Source organism: Ramularia collo-cygni, assembly GCF_900074925.1.
Source record: "Ramularia collo-cygni strain URUG2 genome assembly, contig: RCC_scaffold21, whole genome shotgun sequence".
NCBI lineage: Eukaryota > Fungi > Ascomycota > Dothideomycetes > Mycosphaerellales > Mycosphaerellaceae > Ramularia > Ramularia collo-cygni.
The window spans coordinates 439837-458701 of NW_019716275.1; the positions used below are offsets into that span (position 1 = coordinate 439837).

The 18865-nt window shown below is 51.6% G+C and overlaps 7 protein-coding genes; 3 read left to right on the top strand and 4 right to left on the bottom strand.

The window, feature by feature from the left end:
- Positions 1-157: 157 nt before the first annotated feature.
- RCC_10264 (probable thiosulfate sulfurtransferase) lies at positions 158-1148 on the top strand (the record flags this gene model as incomplete). XM_023775495.1 has 2 exons in its annotated part: positions 158-522; positions 581-1148. The coding sequence occupies 2 exons, from the start codon at positions 158-160 to the stop codon at positions 1146-1148; spliced, it is 933 nt and encodes a 310-aa protein (XP_023631263.1).
- A 357-nt stretch (positions 1149-1505) lies between these two features.
- RCC_10265 (uncharacterized protein) lies at positions 1506-2092 on the top strand (the record flags this gene model as incomplete). XM_023775496.1 has 2 exons in its annotated part: positions 1506-1897; positions 1960-2092. The coding sequence occupies 2 exons, from the start codon at positions 1506-1508 to the stop codon at positions 2090-2092; spliced, it is 525 nt and encodes a 174-aa protein (XP_023631264.1).
- Positions 2093-2305: 213 nt separating this feature from the next.
- On the bottom strand, positions 2306-3763 carry RCC_10266 (probable aspartate aminotransferase; the record flags this gene model as incomplete). XM_023775497.1 has 4 exons in its annotated part: positions 2306-2830; positions 2938-3106; positions 3174-3616; positions 3692-3763. 4 exons carry the CDS (start codon positions 3761-3763, stop codon positions 2306-2308), a joined length of 1209 nt encoding a protein of 402 aa, XP_023631265.1.
- A 575-nt stretch (positions 3764-4338) lies between these two features.
- On the top strand, positions 4339-7703 carry RCC_10267 (probable ABC transporter (Adp1); the record flags this gene model as incomplete). XM_023775498.1 has 2 exons in its annotated part: positions 4339-7413; positions 7467-7703. 2 exons carry the CDS (start codon positions 4339-4341, stop codon positions 7701-7703), a joined length of 3312 nt encoding a protein of 1103 aa, XP_023631266.1.
- Positions 7704-8223: 520 nt separating this feature from the next.
- On the bottom strand, positions 8224-10923 carry RCC_10268 (related to glycogenin-2 beta; the record flags this gene model as incomplete). XM_023775499.1 has 4 exons in its annotated part: positions 8224-8431; positions 8497-8873; positions 9080-10828; positions 10894-10923. The coding sequence occupies 4 exons, from the start codon at positions 10921-10923 to the stop codon at positions 8224-8226; spliced, it is 2364 nt and encodes a 787-aa protein (XP_023631267.1).
- A 1953-nt stretch (positions 10924-12876) lies between these two features.
- Positions 12877-13978, bottom strand: RCC_10269 (uncharacterized protein; the record flags this gene model as incomplete). XM_023775500.1 has 2 exons in its annotated part: positions 12877-13204; positions 13269-13978. 2 exons carry the CDS (start codon positions 13976-13978, stop codon positions 12877-12879), a joined length of 1038 nt encoding a protein of 345 aa, XP_023631268.1.
- Positions 13979-14174: 196 nt separating this feature from the next.
- Positions 14175-15694, bottom strand: RCC_10270 (related to Che-1 protein; the record flags this gene model as incomplete). XM_023775501.1 has 2 exons in its annotated part: positions 14175-15571; positions 15628-15694. 2 exons carry the CDS (start codon positions 15692-15694, stop codon positions 14175-14177), a joined length of 1464 nt encoding a protein of 487 aa, XP_023631269.1.
- Positions 15695-18865: the final 3171 nt, after the last annotated feature.

Here is an 18865-nt window from a genome sequence, read left to right on the forward strand (position 1 = left end):
CTATCACCACCCACTATATCCTTTCGAATCCGCTCCGCTATCGCAGCAATGCCAGTGAAAAGCGGCCAGCAGATAAACTAAAGTAGCAGCAACTATGGCCTTCAGACTCGCTCTTCGCCGTACAYAACTCAACAAATCACCCATCAATAAACACGCAATGTCGCGTACATTTTCCAGCTACCTGGTTTCGCCGAATGAGCTGAACCAAGCTCTCAAGGCCAATGCTCCATCGCGTCTCTCCACTGCACCAAAAACGGTTCCAGTCTGCGCTTCTTGGTTCCTACCGAACGATCCCCAAAAACGAACCGGTATACAAGTCTACAAGCAGGGCCACATTCCCAATGCTCGCTTCTTCGATATCGATAAAGTCGCCGATACATCGAGCCCGTATCCGCACATGCTACCAACCCCGGAGGTCTTCAAGAATGCTATGAGCGAGCTGGGCATCTCTAGAGACGATACAGTTGTAGTCTACGACACCGCAGAGCTCGGGATTTTCTCCGGCCCTCGAGTGGCATGGACGTAATTAACATCTGACTCTCCTGCTCGCCGTTAGATCTGCTAACGTATTTGGTAATAGTTTCAAAGTGTTTGGCCACCCAGGGGTCCACCTTCTCAACAATTACAAGCTCTGGGTGGAGCAGGGACTCCCCGTAGAAGAAGGCGAACAGAAGAAGTGGGAGAAAACGGCCTACCCACTTCCAGAGCTGGACCACTCTAGAGTCATTGCTTTTAGTGAAGTGAAGGAGATTGCCAAGGACTCCAACAAAGAAGGCCGTGAAGACATCCAGATCCTCGATGCTCGCTCAGAGGGCAGATGGAGGGGGAAAGACCCAGAGCCTAGACCTGGACTGTCATCTGGCCGCATTCCAGGGAGCAAGTCCGTTCCTGTACCCGATTTGCTCGATCCAAAGACGAAAGCTTTCCTCCCGCCAGACGAGCTACGAAGGATCTTCCAGCAAAGAGGTGTTGACCCCGAGAAGCCAATCGTATCAAGTTGTGGAACAGGCATCACCGCGACGGTCATCGATGCCGCTCTGACTGTGGCTGGTTATGGGGAGGGAAGTCGACGAATCTATGACGGCAGCTGGACTGAGTGGGCGCAGAGAGTAAAGCAGAGTGATAACCTGATCGTGAAGGACGATTGAGCTTGAGCAACAAGCAAAGGGGTCACGAAATGGTTGGTGTTCGAGAAGGGGAGCTTGCGTGTGGCCCTATCCGTTCACCGGCCTACTTCCGTTCATTGTATTTTTAATATCTCATTTGAATGGAATGGGACGGTGTTGCAACGCGATGTCACATGTGACGATAGCTCTTGCAGGTTGTGGCAGTCATGGTGTATCATCAAAGAGACGTAGGTTCATTTAGCGTTGTTTTGTCCCACCTTACTAGTCCTCATCTGTCACATTCATTCACTCACATGCGAAAGCTATAACAGTCATAAATCTTCATCACCTTCCCTTCCTCTCACCAACAACAACAATCATCAAATTCCAAAACCCAACATGCTTCCTCTCATTCTAGCAGMCTWCGGCTGCCTCATCCTCGCGGCACCAATCGCCCAGAGTGATCCCTCACTCAACTGCCCCACCGAGAACCTGCCATGGACCATCTCCAACATCGTCGTCTTCACGTCCAACCTCACCGACATGACCACTGGCAAGGAGATGAGCGGTATGGGAATGGACCCGAACGACACCACCGTCTTCCACGAGAGCTTCATCGATTTCCATTTCCATGACTCAAACAAGGGCTTGGAGCTCAAGGTGGAGTGCTCTCGCTTCACAAACAGCACGCTACTCGAMGACGAGAACTTCTACCAATGCGATAAGCGTGGAGTGGTCTTCAAGTATGGAGGACGTACCCTRGAAGTTCAGAGAGCTTTCACGTCTCCATGGTGAGTGCCATCCCTCATGTGTGTGCAGTGAAGTCGAATGCTGACAATGAGACACGATGTAGCCTTGGAGAGTATCCATACGACAGCGCCATTGCCTTTGGAGAGGCGGACATGWATCTCACTGGCACGGCGGCGCCAGAGGGCACGCTTGCGACACAGGCACTCATGGAGATGCCGATATCATCGCTCACTTGAAGAAGTGAAGGAGTTATGGTAATTTGATCCCCACAACGAGATCATGTACACGATTGGTGCTACACACGGCGACGGAACTAGACACGGAGATACAAAGTCTCTTGCGGTCTGACTAGACGAGCTGCATTTCTCATTACAGCATCGGAATTGGATATTTTGTGCATGCTATCATGCCAGACGAGTTGCATAGATAGATATATGCAACAATAGATGCTACTMGCAAAGAGGAACATCATCATACTCCCTCCGCATATACTTGCGCAGCTCTTCCAGTCCGTTTTTCAAGATCTCCGTGGAATTGACATACCCAACTCGCACGTAGCCTTTCCATTCCTGACCGAAAGCATAGTCACCTGGAACAAGCATCACTCCAGTCTTCTCCAGAATGTCCTTGCACAGTGCCACCGCATCGACTGGTTTGCCGTCCCGCTCAAACTTGATAAAGGCTGTAGTTCCAGCCACAGGCTTCACCCATGAACAGAACTCATCGTGCTTGATGACGAAGCGTTCCAGGAGCTCTAGATTGGCTTTGGCTAGTTGAATGTTCCTACCGAGTAAGGAGTGGATGACTTCCGGCGACAGTGCAAAAGCAGCAATCGCTTGATCGATCTGCGAGACGGAGATGGTCGTGTAGTCTCGTGCTTTGGCGCACTCCTCGATGATATCTTCTGAACGGCTAGCTATCCATCCGACACGAATGCCTGCGAGAGAATAGGCTTTGGACATACTCCCGGTGACCTGCAGAAATAAAAGTTAGTGTGATGAGATTTACTATCAAACCCTCCTGCTGGAGGTGACAAGTAGGGCTTTGCAAAAAAAAAAAACTGGCTACTTGACAGACTTACAATGGTCTTCTTGTAGCCCATGGACAAGAGTGAAGAGGGAAAGTCGGAGGACATTGGCGTGATTCCGTGGAATAGAGGTCGGTATACCTCATCAGACATGAGAGTGATGTTCTTCTCCTCGACGAATGCCACGATCTCCTGCATCAAGCTCTTTGGGAGGATGGCGCCTCTGGTGGAAGAAAATCAGCATACTCCTAGAGCAGACTACCATTAACCGAGCCGTCAACACTACTCACGTTGGATTTTGCGGATTGTTCAAGATTATCAACTTCGTGTTGTCCTTTACTAGAGACTTGAGTTCTTCTAGGTCTGGCAGCCATTTGTTTTCCGGCTTCGATTTCCAGAAATCGACTTCGGCACCCAGGGAAGTCGGTATCGAGTAGAGCTGCTGGTACGTTGGAAAATGACACACAACATGATCTCCCTTTCCTACAAGGGCGTACAAGACAATGTGGTTCGCAGCAATGGCACCCGGTGTGATGAGCACTTTCTTGGGAGTTAAAGGCGTCCCAACTTTGGTCGAATAGAGGCGACTGAGGTTCTCCCGGAGTGCGGTGCTGCCTCTGATTTCCCCGTAGCCCTGGACCGCGGATAGATCGACAATGTCGGACGCTTTTGCCTCTTTATTGTCACTCAGTCCGGCGAGAGTTTCGAGGGAGATGGAAGCACAACATGTTTCCTAAGAGCTTCTTAGCACACTTCTATTATAACCAAAGGAACGATCGGCATGAGATGTGATGTTGTATGAACATACAGCGATGTTGTACTTGGCAGTTGTCTCGTACTTGTCCATCCATTGCTCGACGGCAAAAGGCTCGACAGGCATCGCGACTTGGATCCCAACGACGAGGGGGTATGGCTGCAAGATAAGGGCTGTCTTTGAGTGGTARGAAAGTTGAAGTTGAGGATGTACGAGTTACAATGCAAAGTGTGGAGAAATGGAAGAAGTCTGGTGGGWTGTTCTTTTAGCTTCACGCCCTTCGTGTCCAAGGCATTCAGTGGGAATAGTGATACGTGATGCGATGAAATGTCTGATCAGGTCATGGCCGTCTTTTCCCCATKCTGCACTATTTATTCGTCCAGCATGATATTCATGCCAGATGCTTGTTTCACGTTGTGAAGGAGGAATTGGGACTGGGACTGGGGCGAGAGGAGCCGAGGCCGTCGATTTTAACTCCGTTCACGCCACGTGCGGCGCGTATCCCGGTCTAAACCTACACCCCTGCTCCTGTAGATTCCAGGGTTTAGATGCATCTGCCTGACTTGCTCTCGACTTATCTACCAACAATCGTCATTACATCCGTTTGGAACGATACCTAGGAGAGCATCGATGCGTTAAGAGCTGACTCCGGGCTGTCCGCCTATCCCTACCAATTCACTTCCCTTCCATCATCCGCCGTCATGCGGTCCGCCCTCTGGACTGCGTCCGTGGCGAGCGTGCTGCCCTTTCTGCTGCCCGAGCTCGCCCACGCCGCCTCGCACCAGACGAATCAATACTTCACTTCCAACGACGAGCTTCTTCTCCGATCTGACCCCGTCACACTCTTTGGAGGCCGACCGGCAGACTGCCCGCCATGCTTCAACTGCAATCTCGACGACTTTGTGTGCATGCAATACGGCAACTGTACCCAGAGCAGCGGCAAATGCTCCTGTCCACCGGGATTTGGCGGCGAGGACTGTAGCCAGCCTCTGTGTGGCTCACTCGCGGATAAGGACCGCCCACCACGCTCGGGCGATAAGCCTTGCGAGTGCAAGGATGGCTGGGAGGGTATCAACTGCAATGTATGCAAGACGAACGATGCGTGTGATGCGATGATGCCTGGCAAAACCAAGGGTGGTGTTTGCTATAGAGAGGGGGTCGTGGTCAAGGAGAACTTCCAAATGTGTGACATCACAAATCGCAAGATCTTAGACACCCTCAAGGACAAGAAGCCACAGGCGACGTTCAGCTGCAATGCTGAGAGGGAGGAATGCAACTTTCAGTTCTGGGTCGAGCAGAAGGAGAGCTTCTACTGCGCACTGGATACGTGCAGCTGGAACATGCACGTCACAGAGAACAAGAACACGACCAAATACGAGTGTAAGAACATTGAGTGCAAGTGTATTCCTGGGCGCATGCTGTGTGGCGCTCAAAACAGCATCGACATCTCAGACTTCCTGGACCAAGAGATCAAAGGCCCCGCTGAGTTCACATCCGTTCGGACATATGGGAACTCCAAAGATGATGGCAGCACGTTTTCCGAGCCGGCCATGAATGGCCTAATCTCCAGTGTGTTTGGAGACCCCAGTATCATGCTTTCTTGCCATAGCGGTGAAWGCATGTACAAGACCGAGGTCCCTGGTTATGAGAGGCCTGTCAAGAAGATCAACACGCCGCTCATCGCCGGTGTTATCGCCGGCTGTGCGCTGTTCGTGGTGGCTGTAGTTCTGTTGATATTCTTCTTGAGCCGGAGGACTGCAAGTACCAAGACAGGTTATATCGCGCTTGGTGATGAGGAAGAGGAAGAGAACGCCAGGCTGCTCGCGGATCACAAGCCTGCGGCGTTACTATTCGAGAACGTTTCCTACAATTTGAAAGGCAAGCAGATTCTGTCAAACATTGCAGGCGCTGTCCATCCTGGAGAACTGTTGGCCATCATGGGCGCATCAGGCGCAGGCAAAACTTCCTTTCTGGATATCCTGGCACGCAAAAACAAACGCGGTACTGTGACGGGTGAATCTTGGCTCAACGGAGAAAAGGTCGACGATGACCAGTTCAGGAACGTCATCGGGTTCGTGGACCAAGACGATACAATGCTTCCGACCCTGACAGTACACGAAACGATCTTGGATTCCGCCCTTTTGCGTCTACCAAAGCAGATGAGCCGGGCCTCCAAGGAGCAAAAGGTCGAAGACGTTGAACGACAGCTCGGTATCTACCACATCAGGAACCAGGTCATTGGTTCTGAGGAAGGTAATGGTCGGGGCATCTCTGGTGGAGAGAAACGCAGAGTGGGAATTGCTTGCGAGCTAGTAACCAGTCCTAGCATCCTCTTCCTCGATGAGCCGACCTCCGGATTGGATTCTTTCAACGCGTTCAATGTTGTCGAGTGCCTTGTCACTCTGGTCAAGACCTACAACAGGACAGTGGTGTTTACGATTCATCAACCGCGTTCCAACATCGTTGCTCTCTTCGATCAGCTAATTTTGCTAGCCCAGGGGCGGACCGTCTACAGCGGGCCATTCAAGGACTGCCAGGACTACTTCGACTCGATTGGTTATTCGTGCCCACCAGGATTCAACATCGCTGACTACCTGATTGACTTGACGATGCACGCAAGCTCGCCACATGAATCCGATCTGATGGAATTCGGATCGGATGCCGATGGGCGAACCACCCGTGCGAGCTCGACAATAGCTGTGAAGAGTGTCCCGAGTGTGAGCAACATTAGCGTCGGCGAGTCCGTGACTTCCAATCCCAGTGATGGCTTGCTGCGACCGAAGTCGAAACGTAAGACGAGCATAAGGCAACAGCAGGAGCGCCAGCTATACACGCGGAAGAGCACTCACGAGAACGGAGCGCCTTCCAGTCTCCGCAGCTCCGGCGATAGCGCATTCGAAAGAGAGAACGAAAATAGCCACCAGCAGTGGCTAAGGCTCTCCAAGCAGCAGGGCCTGCCTCCAGCACAAATTACAGATGACCCGCTCAACCACCATTCAGCAACCGACAGTATTAATGGAAGCAACCTCGATCATCTGATATCCGCGTATCTCGGTTYGGATGTAGCCTCTGATCTGCGCAGCGGAATCCATAGCCTTATATCTTCTGCAACGGAAAGCAATGGTCTACGTTCGCCGAGTGGATCCTCAAGCAGCCGGATCAGAGGGTACGAAAAGCCCTGGATTCACAGCCAATTCATCATCTTGTCACGCCGGACATGGCGTAATCTATACCGCAACCCGATGTTGATGCTCACCCACTACGCGATCGCTATCGTCCTGGCTGTGTTCCTTGGCTTCCTCTTTTACGGCCTGACAGACGACCTCGCGGGCTTCCAGAACCGTCTCGGTTTCTTCTTCTTCATGTTGGCGCTCTTCGGCTTCAGCACGCTTACTTCACTCACTGTCTTCGCTCCAGAGCGCTTGCTCTTCCTCCGCGAACGCGCCAAGGGGTATTACTCGCCTCTCGCGTACTATCTCTCTAAAGTGGTCTTCGACATTGTCCCCCTCCGTCTGATTCCTCCGATTATCATGGGGTGCATCGTTTATCCTATGACGGGCCTCATACCTTCCTGGCCGGAATTTCTCAAGTTCATGCTCTTCTTGATCCTCTTCAACCTCGCTTCGGCGATGATTTGTCTATGCATTGGCATTTGCGTCCGCAATCAAGGCGTGGCGAACTTGGGAGGAATTCTGGTGATGCTTTTCAGTCTCCTGTTCTCGGGCTTCTTGCTCAATCATGAGACGATCCCTGCCCCAGTGAGGTGGTTGCAGAAGGTAAGTCTTCCCAATCCCACCTCTCTGATTTCTTCGCTAACGTCTCCCCCCAGCTCTCCATCTTCCACTTCGGTTTCGAAGGTCTAATTGTCAACGAAGTACGATATCTTTCGCTCGTGGACAAGCAATATGGACTTGACATCGAGGTCCCTGGGTCCGCCATTCTCTCCAGTTTTGGGTTCAAAGTCCTGGCCATGTGGGAGGATGTGCTCGGCCTGGGAGTCTTTTGTGGCGTCTTCCTGGTTTTGGGTTATGTAGCGATTCACTTTTTGTTGGTCGAGAAGCGATAACAACGTCCTCCGGATATAGCATACAAAGGAGCTTTTAGATGGTTGAGCGTTGGATGTAGAAACATCGTTCAGCAGTACCACTTACCGTACAGAGCAAACATACGTCGAGATCTAGCCATCGCCATATCCGGTGCTACAAGCTGTCGATGTACATCACAGTAACGGCAAGAATGAGATGCGCAGCACATCGAAGAGCATGATAGTAAATGCCCAGGTTCTATATTACTCCCTTCCTTGTCCCGGACCCTTGAGTAGTTTTATTATACACACAATGCCGCACGCTATGCCGCTGCGCCACGAACCAGATAAAAATGTAAGACTTCAAACGTCCTCAGCGAACGCTCAACAGTACGCAATCGGTTGCTTTCGTCAAGCCCACGCCTCAAGTTCTGCCACAATCTTTGTGAACGGGTGTTGGGAAGAAACATAGACCACCGTGAACGAATTTCAGATCACCCTCCCAAACATACTTTTCAAGTCATTCCTCGTCGTTTTCGTCTAGTAACAGTCGAGTTGCGGTTCAAGCTACCTTCGATGTAGGTGAGAGAGCTTCGTTCTCTTTCACTTTATCGACTTCGTCCACGGCGGCTAGCGACTTTTGGATATTTGATCCGGTGAAGAAGCCAGGAGTTTGCTCTTTGAGATCCGGAGCCACTGATCCTTCAAAGTCGCCGGGCATACCAGCTACACTACCTGAATTCAGAGCAGTGTTGAGTTCCGTTTCGCTCCTTTATGACGCAATCATGGTTAGCTACAGCATGAACTATATCGAAGTGAATATTGCGGCTCTCACATATTGCGCTTGATCTGGACGGGCCCTGACTTTGAGTTGTCGTGTTCGTGGTTGATCGTGGTGCGCTCTGCACGGCTAGGGTCGGGCCTGAAGGAGTAGTTCATGTCCAAAACATCCGGGCTGCTTCCTCCACCGGGCGCAATGACCTTCGCCGGTGCTTGATCGATGTGCACGGTTCGGCGCGGTCTGTTTTGGTCGCTACTGCCATCTGTGTAGTCGACGAGTGGAACATGCGGATGGTTGAGAACCTGATCAGAAATCATGGGCTCGGCAGTCGTGGGCATTGATCGTTTCGAAAGTTTTCGGTCGGGTAATTTAAGATCGTTTGGGCCAAGGAGAGAGCTCCGGCGAAGAGATTCAAGTTGCATGCTCGGGTCCTGATTCCCCAAAGCATGTTAGCACCGACACACCCGTCTTGGGAATGGAAGTTAACATAAGAGACAGTAGCACGGGACAGAAAGGAAAAAAATGCAGAGAAGTCGGACGGTCATTCCGTCCAGTCCTGCGAAATGGCTTGACTGTTGAAAAAGGAATAAAAGAATGCTGCAGGCTCAGCTTGAAAGCTGCAATTCGGACAACGTACCCAATCTGCTTGGTCGGGGACACCATCAGCGCCAGGCAAAGCACCATCTGTGTCTCGTTCATCGCCCCAGAAAGTCGGTCGCCGTCTCGGTGCAGGTGTCACTGGTAGGGAAGGCCGCTCCATGGCAGAAGGGAAGTCCGTCAAGATCAAGCTCTCTCTTCGCTCTTTCACGGCCTCGATAAGGTCTTCCGCAGCCGGGGTGTTGGAGGGTGAGAGAATGTGCGTGTTTGCCGTCGTGGAAGTGACATCTTTCGAAACGACCTGCACATTGGCCCGATTCTTCTGGAATGCCGTGAGAGCACGCACGTAGTCGTTAATTTTAATGTCATCATCCCAAGCATTCCGGCTCTGCGCGAAAGCGACCCAGGGGCTATCAWCATTTACTTGTATTGCTGGCGTGATGGGCGAATCCGAGACCTCCAGCTCGTCTGCGTAGGGTTCGTGCTCTAGCTGAGGTGGTGGTGGTGGTGGAGCTTCGTCTTCAACAAACCTGCGGCTCGGTTTGCGAACTTCACGCTCCTCCCACGGAAAGAGCGGCTTCAATTTCTCTTCTTTCGGAGCAGGAGCGGGCACGTCGTACCACATATCTTTTGGCGGCTCGGGATATGAGGAAGGTGCGCGGAAGGGAGCTGGATCTGATGTGAACTCGTAAGTTTGTGAGGGAAAGTTAGCGGCCTCTGGTCTCGACGTAGTTGGTGGAGCAGCGCGGGTCCCATCCCATTCCATGTGAGGAGCGGAGAAGCGTCGTTGCTCGACGGTCGGCGTGGGTTGGGTGTAGCCATGTTCAATGTTCTCCGCAGGTTCGCCGGGCTCAGTCATAAGCGGGGTTGCAGTCCCGGATGGTTCCTCTGCATGATGTGATGTGTCGTACCCTGGCTGGCTTTCGAGCTGGGGTAGCTCTTGCGGCGGCGGTGCAGGCTGTGTTGTCTCGGCCGGGTATCCCGCCGCCGAAGGAGTACTTGTAATGTGCTGCGGCTCACTCCTCTGCCTGAGATGGTTACGCTGGCCGGCAGCGTATGCATCGGTCGACACGGAATAATGGCGATCGTATACGGTCCACCACCGACCCAGCATCTCTTGAAAGGCACTCGGCGTGTCCTTTGCGGATCGGCCGCGCTGCCATGGCTTCTCGCGTCCTATGAAGTGCACCATGGTGATGGCTCGCTTGTAGTAACGATATGCGGGTTCGTACTGGTAGTTGGCGCTGGGCGTAGTATTGTAGGTAAAGCTGATGCGCTTCCAAGGGCGGTGCTCATAGTACTGATTGAGCAAGCCCTGATCGCCGCCATCAAAGCTGTCGCCCGCACTCGCCATGGAGCGAAGGGCATGGTAGTCGCCCATGTGCGGTGCAATGACCATGACACCCGAGTTGAAGCAGTCCGGCCAGCCGACATCTGGCGCTGCTGCGAAGGATTCCTCGATCTCGAACAGCTCTTCCGGCGCCCGCAGCGCCACGACATCGGCGTCGATGTATACAATCTTGCGGAATTGCGTCAGGCGCCATAGGTGCAGCTTGGTGAAGGTGTAAAGCAGGTCGGGGCGGTTCATCAGATAAAGGTTCGCAGGTTGCGGGTTGCCGATGCGCTCGATGGGGATGACATAGTTGTAGAGCGACTGCAGCTCCTCGATGGTGCTGGGACGGAGGGAATCCTGCAGGACCAGACATGCGAGTTTCTTCTTCGTACCGCCGTCGCGCAGGGAGTGGGCCAACACCGCCGCTCCGGGCAGATATGCGTCGGTCAAGACCAGCTGCGTGTGATATTAGTGGGGGGAATTGTCGAGCCGAGTTTCATCATTGTTGACTGGGAACGCACCGTGCAGTAAACATCCTCCAGGCCGGCCATGATGGCTGTCTACGCCGCACACGACGAGAAATAGCAAGCAGCAAGCAGGCAAGAAACCCAAGGAGCAATGAATGCAATGCAATGCTTGCCAAATGAAGGTGGAGAGACGGGCAATCTGTTCGTCAAGCCGTCCCGCCTAGCAACGTGCTTTTTTAAGCTCCGAGATCGACACGACTCGAGAGCAGAGCTGTCAAGCAGAGCAATGATGATGATGATGGAGAAGAGCTTGTCGGTGAGGAAACTTATTCTTCTGCGCCAACAAATTGTCCCAGCGCGCACTGATCTCCTATACTGGTGGTACCGGGACGAAAAGGTTGAGATTGGATGGTGCCCGCATGCAGGCTTGGAGCCTGTTGCGTCGTTGGAATCGATACAACCGAACGTCCAGCATCTTCATCATCGCCCGTCGGTAGGAACCCTCTTTTTGCTGCATCCGCCGGTGGACCCACTTTGGCAGCTTGCGCACTGACTTGTGTCGGCTAATTCGCCTTCACTTTCACTTTCACTTTCGCGCTCCTCTATCGCAACTCCACTTATCGCAGCAATCGTTCCACCGTATCTTCGACGTAGACTGGCACGACCCCAAATATCGCCGACAATAGTGCATGTACGTCACGAGTTCATCCCGCAATTTTCCTGCTCCTGCAGCTCGACGCACACGATCTGCGACTATCAAGGTTGATGGAGCGCTCGTGTGACTGCCAACCCCGCAAAATTCCCAAAATGTTGCTGCAACCCCCGTACGCACGTGCAGAKCTCCCTGCTCACCAAAGGCACGAGGACACTTATGGTGCGTGTTGACGCATGCCAGTGTCACCAAGCTCCTGCATCGAACTCCCGAGTGGCGTCCGAGCCATCGGAGCCATGTTTGGACTTCACGTTATCATCCTGCCGAGTCCTACCTGTACCTGATAGCAGAAGGGTCACATTCTGGGGTCATCAATTTGACCTCSATGTAACGGACTTTGTTCATGTGTGAGGCACGATACAAGTTCCGTGCGTGAGTGCTCTAGGTGCTGTCAAGGCCAAAGAACCGCCTGGTCATTCTCATTCTCATAGCTAGTCTGACGGAGAATCGGTTGAAAATGTTTCCACGCCCTGGGGCAGGAGTTGGAGACCACGATCGTGATCTTGATCTTAATCCAGGCCTATCTCACTGGCCYACCTTGACCATTTCTGCCGGCGTGGAAATCCAAGCAGTAGGCCTTGGATAGCTACTCTAGAGCGCTGGACATTGACTGCGAATGAAGTGCAGCACTAGGTAGGCACATCATTGTTGCAGACGCATCACTTGTTCCATTGCTGGGACGTGGTCGAAGATTGTTTGCTTGCACTTGTCGATCATTGGCTCCGATGACAGTTTTTTCTTCACCATGAAGTAGGTTTTTTTCAATCTATCAATGCATCTTTCATGACCTTTCATGGGACCATCGATCCTAYAGGCCTCCTCCAACTAGCAACAATGGCACAGCAAGTACCAGCAACACAACAGCTGCAGGCAACAGTACCACAGAGACCAGAAACCGTAGTCACTCTCCGACTTAATGCTGTGATACTGCCTCTATCGATGAGCGACTACGAAGCWGCATAGAAGGCGCTCCAGCAGGGACGTGGGTAGCAGCGTAGATGGACGGACAGCATTGAGTCTGGTACAGGGCGTTTCGTCATACTTTCATCCCATTCGGTGAGGGCAGAAACTTGTGAGCATAGCAAGTAAGCACTGTATCCTTGTAATTACTATCAAATCCCACATTTATGAGTACTCGCTAGCGCAAAGCATGCACTGGTGTTTGGTCAGAAAGCAGGCCATATTCGAGCAGCCTACACTGGCCTTTGCTCAAACCGCGTGTCCAATGGCTACCTCAACCCGTCTTAGGGATGTGAGATCTCAAGCCCTCAAACTATGCAAGGGACGTGAGATGCGCCCTCCTCCGTGGTGTGAGACCCGTTATCTCAGGCGCGGTTTCTCCTGCATCGGCGACAAAGCACTGTGTGACAGGCGCGACAGCGGTAGTAGAACAAGGGCTGCACCTGCTGACAGCCTTCACAAAGATGTGATCCTCGCTCAGAGACCATGCGCTGGTGGCCATGATCGTCGCAATCCTGATGGTCTCTTCGGAGTTGCTCAGCGATAGCTGGAGCAGCGGCAGCACCTCCCATTCCCGGCCGATTCGCGACGTTGTCGGCTCTGGCTAGTAGGCGATCCTCATCCCATACTCGGCACTCGCAGTGCTTCCACTCGATGCCGCAGCCGTAGCAGAACTCGTGCTTGCAAAGACACCTAGAACAGCTACAGTCAGTCTGGTGGGCAGTCACAGATTATGCATTCCGGAGATGGTACGAACGTAATGTGGTTGCAACCAAGGGCAAGCTCCACAAGCTGATGACACCGAGTACACTCCTGATTGCCTTCCTTCTTGGCGTACTCCCTCATCTTTTTCACCTCCTCGTCCTCGGGGCATGCGCTCCAGTGTATTTCCTGCTTGCAAAGTGTGCAAGTCATGCGGTGGCAATTGGAACACGTGGCACTCGTGGTATCTCTTGCATCGGGTTTGACGTATTTCGAACACCGCTTGTCGTGGCAGTACATGGGACTCGGATCATCGAGCTCCTCTCGCTTTTCCTCGAAACTCACCTTGAACTCTTCGCTAACGACATCGCGGACTTCTTCCCAAGGGATCGGCTGACGGCAACAGCGTGGGGGGTAGAGCGTTCGATCACGCATAGACAGCAAGAAAAGTTCCTCGAGACATTCATTGCAGTAGTGGTGGAGACATGGGGTCTGGACACTCTCCTCGTCAGTGAAGCGGTCGCCGCAGGCCTCGCACTTGAAGCGCACGACAGCAGCTGGTGGCGGCTCCGGAAGGCCGCGTTCAGCGCGGTAGGCTTTCAGCTCGGTCCGGTGCAGTTCCAAAGCAACCTCTGCGTCGGATGGAGAAGTCGCCGAGGGTACGAACGCGCCAGTGACGGCCGCAAGATCTTCAAGCTGTAGGTCGATGCACATTTGTGCAGTCAAATCGTCCATGCCATCAAAGACGTCCGCTTGGGCTGCCATGTTGACGGCGAGGGGCGTACCTACCGACAGTCGTTGAAAGACCGGTAGTGGAGGAGCGGACAGGATGCTGAAGGAAGTGGTGTGTTTGCTCACGGGAAGCCCGCAGCAGCTTTATTTCACTAGCGTGTAGATCTGAACACGGCTCTCAGCATCTGCTTACTTTCCAAACGTCTCAAAGAAACTCACGTTCGTGACATCAATTCCGGAAGAGCATCAATCCAGCTTCCTCTGGATCAATACCATCCTCCTCATCTCCCATTTCATCATCCTCGCCCAAAGCCATCCTCTGTCCGAACAAGCTTCCAAACAGTTCATCCGCCTGCCTCTCACCCCACTTACTCCTATCTTCGGGGGCCATGAAATTCTGCAGCTTCTCGTGGACAGTATATCTCAGCTTCCGCCCCTTGCTCGCCTTGGTGTCGACATTCTTCTTCACCTTTGCCTCTCTACGCATCTGAAATCCGATGTCGATGTTCGAAGCTGCCACCGAATCTTGACTCTTCTGTTCCAGGAGCTCCTTCAGCAAGAGTCCGTAGAAGTCCGCATCATCATAGATCTTCTCGCTCTCCGTAACGCCTTGCGAGACTTGGAGCGGAGCGCACGATCTCGGTGCTTGGGTACGTTTTACGAGGCGTTCGCTGTTCGAAAGCTGTTCCTGAAGCACATCAATGATTGTGGCTTGATGTTCTTTCTTGTTCAGACGAGTCTTATCGGCCACGACAGTTGGTCCCTGTGATTTGGCCGACCATTTCTTCAGCACAGCGTCGCGAGTAGGCTTGATCTCTGCCTCTTGCGATTGCTCATGCGCCCAGAGATCCTCAGTAGGGGTATCCAAGGAGAAACTAGCGCGCTTCCGCTTCTGACCAGCTCGAGATGCAAGYAAGTCTTCGCGGAATGTGTTGAGCGTATTCCATAGATTGAAAGCCGCTGTCTCCGCAGCCTCCAGAGCCTGTTCCGCGTCGTCCTTTTCAGCCGCGATCTGATCCTCTCCAAGTCCGGCCAGAGTGTTTGTCGCAATAAGCGACTTTTGCATCTTCATTCTGGTGTTGAGGAGAGAGTCGAATGCGGTGCGTTGCTTCTTGACGGCCCTTCCCTTTTCCGCATCTTCCTTGCTAGCCCGTGATATTGATGCCGAGACTGCATTCTTGAGATCATCTCCAACGACTTTTTCCAGCTCTTTTCTCAGCTTAGCATCGTCGTCTCCTGGTTTAGCCATGAGTTCGTCGCCATTATCCTCGCTCATGTCGGTGTCGGAAGTRCCTTCTTCGTCGCCCTCCTCTTCGCTGCCCTCTGAGTCGTCGTCGCCGCTTCCTTCCCCGTCTGCCATCTCCAAGTCGCCATCCGCGTCACTTTCTTCCTCCTCATCGAATGATTTGTTGAAAGGATCGTCCGAGTCCGAGTCCTGGTCGAGTGCATCGCGTCCAACTTGTGAACCTCTGTATTTGGGACCAAGTGGGACTGCTTTCGTCGGCTTCCGCAGCTTGCTCTGAGTGACGGCTACATAATGTTCTCTGCCATCGAAATCGTCCTCGGCCTCGCTTGGCTCTTCGTCGCTGTCATCGACAGCAATATCTTCTTCTTCCGGATCGAAGTCTGCGAAGGAAAGTTAGACAGGCGAACGTTCTCGAGTGATGATTGAAACATTTTACCTTTCCCGACAGGCTTTACAAGCTCCTCGAATTCCGCAGCGCGATTGCGACCTCTGTTGGGAGCCATGATGAGTGGATGTCGATCACCAGATGATGTTCGGGATGAACTTTTTTGTGAAGGTGAAGCGCGGCGCGTGGCACTAGGCTCAAACTCTAAATATTTTCGGCTCTCGGAGATCATCCGAGGATGCTGACCTCCTTCCCTTATTGTCCACCATAATAATTTCACCAGGCAGCAATCTTTGACAGCGAGCCTTGCAAGCGGTTCGCTGTTGATGGCGCATGGCTGCATCACTTGGAGAAGTCACCATCCAGGCCAAGGGAATCTCTTCTTGAACCGCTTTTCTGGAGGATATTACAGCTCGAGTGCTTGGAAAGATGCCCATTGGCACTTGGATCAGTTGACATCAGCAGCACTCTTCGTACATTGCTTGCAAGTCAACCGGTTTCAAATGCAACACAGTTATTCACGGCTCGAAATTCCCTTACACAACCCCCGCTTCCTCCAGTGCCTCAAAGGCTCTGAAGGTGAAGATCGAACGGACTTGAACGCATCCAGATCAGCATCATAACCATCGTCGCCTTCCTTCAGATGTGTCCGCTCTCAGTCTGGTTCTCTGTTCGTGTACAAGGATTTTTTTGTCATTCTCATATCTTGGTTCGTACTTTTCGGTCTGCTCGACCTAACCCTTACCCGCCATGCCTTGAATTGCTCCTAAGCGAATGTGATGGCATCCTCGATGTCGGGCCTATCCCCCGGGCGAAAGAACAACAGATGAGAGATAGCAGCCCGTAGGAACCTGCTGTACTTTTGGGGAGATCGTCTGCCTGCCATCTCGTCATGTGCTTTTCTTCATACATGTCAAAGGAAAGGTCCGCGGAATTCTGATCGCTAGGGACATCATATACGAGCGAGGCTGGTCCTCGTAGTAAGAATCGCCCATCATGCGGACGCATACGGCTCCGATGCTCCAARCGTCCAAGGGCTAGTGAAATTGAGAAGATTGCCGCCTCTTTTTGCGGTGAATCGATGACAACGCCTACGAACCGATAGCTACAAGCACCAAAAGCAGCAGCCTTGCGGAGAGTCAAACACGGGGGATTGTGGTAAGCAGAGTACAGAGTATGTTCGGCGATGAATGGAAGACCCTGGTTTGGGAGAGCCGTTGCGAACGCTTTGGAGAAAGAATGGAGACCGAGGAAGGCTTTGGACTTCGCGGTTCTATTTGCCCAAATGGCACCGAACAGATTAGGAGACACGGCACGGAACAGTTGCAAGCAATGAAGATGCGTAACGGCTCTAAGGCTACCTAGTACGCCTTGTATCGAGAAGGCTGGAAGACGTTAAATGAAGTGTGCGAGGGTTTAGGCTAGATTGAGGAGCGGGTAAAGGTAGATGGTCGCGTGCAACAGAGCAGTGGAAAGGGCAGATACAGAGCGAAGCGAGAGTATCCGTGCTATTCCTTCGTCACTGTTCTCGCACAGGAGCCTAGGCGAGTGCTATAATAACGGGACCTTTAGGTCAGGGCACCGATAGGCAGCTCGCGATTCTAGATCGCTTCCAACCCAACCGAATTCACCCATGAAGCGGTGCTCTTCGTTATCACGGATTGATAGCTTCAATGCGCTAATGAGACGTAGATCTGATGWCAGTCGTCGATGGCATTCTTCCCCCTAATCATTCTCATTGCAGCTTGCTGCTCTAATGTCCCGGGGGTGAAGCCAAAAAACGCTGTGGCTAGCGCGGCGGCCTGATTGGCCGCGGGAGCGGCCGAAAAAGCGACCTAATGTCATTTAGAAGTTAAGGATCCTATATAGAGAAGTGGGGGAAATTTCAGGGTCCATAGGTACATAAGACGAAAATTTTCAAGCTAGACATCTGTGGATTAACGGCTCCGTGGCGTAGTGGTTTGACTTATATCCAACTACTCGAATCGGGTTCAATTAAGGGGCTGGACTTTAAACATCTAGCGACAGGGTTGTCCGGCTTCGGTCGTAATGCTCCGTCTATAACACAATTTCCTTAGAGAGCAAACTTTAGCATAAACTTTGGCATAGGCATAAATATAGGGAATTAATTTTTTTGTTTCTTTTTGCGTAGTATACATAATATATACTAAACTTCGTAGAATCCTATTACGACTTTCCTCGGGTATCTTTTTGCTTTAATACGATATTAGTTATAACGTTCCCCTATTTTAACGTCCTTCTAYATATCCTAAACGCGAATCTCTATATCCTTTTACTTAGAATACGTGTCTCTCTCCTCTAATATTCTATCTATTAATCGGCGAAGCCGACTACCGCTTACGGTAAGAGTTACGTCTTCTACTAATTTAGAATAACCGGCTAATAGAAAAGCTATATATATATTGCTACCTAATAGAAGGCAAAAAAAAACTGTTTAAGCTGTTGCCGCTTCTAGCCTTACGCTATACTAGGGCAATCCCTTCTTTTTGCCTTATACGCCTTTACGATATAGAATCCCCCGTCTTATATCTTACCTACTATACGAAAAAAAACACGACCCCTACCCTCTTCCTCTACCGTCCCCCGCTAACATGTATTAGATCCGCGAGTAACCAGACTTTATTAGTCGTATACGCGAACTAATAGAGTAGATAATACTCTACGCGATTAAGACTATCCGCGTCTACCATCGTAATCGCCTATAAATCTCTCCCGCCTTCGTAGTAAAAGTCTACGACATCCCGTAGTAGATTATACGCGCTATAGTCCGCGTAATCATTTCGATCCTCTATCTCGTAATTATTTCGATCCTCTATCTCGAGCTATCGTCTACCCGCGCTAATACCCGGATTACGGGTAGCGAAGTAGATAACGCGATTCTAGACCGATCTCGGAAGAGGTGGCATCTAGAATTCTATTAGYATAAGGTAGTAGATTAGRATAGAATAATAYAGTAGTTGTGTAGTATTATRGCTCTYAATTTAGCCGCTATACTAAGGCACCCCGTRAATGTATATGTTCGAAATATTTAAGTCTTTATATATATATACTATACTAAGTACTTTGTTCTAAGTATTATCTTATAACATCTAACTTACTTACTTCCGGCGAAGCCGACTACCGCTTRCGGTAAGAGATTCCTATTATCTATATACTATATATAGCGTTAGGACAGAGTTATCGAAAGGGGGGGTAGYRATAGTAAGATAGGAGGGTAGTAGGCGTTAGGCGTTAGGCGTTAGGCGTTAGGCGTTAGGCGTTAGGCGTT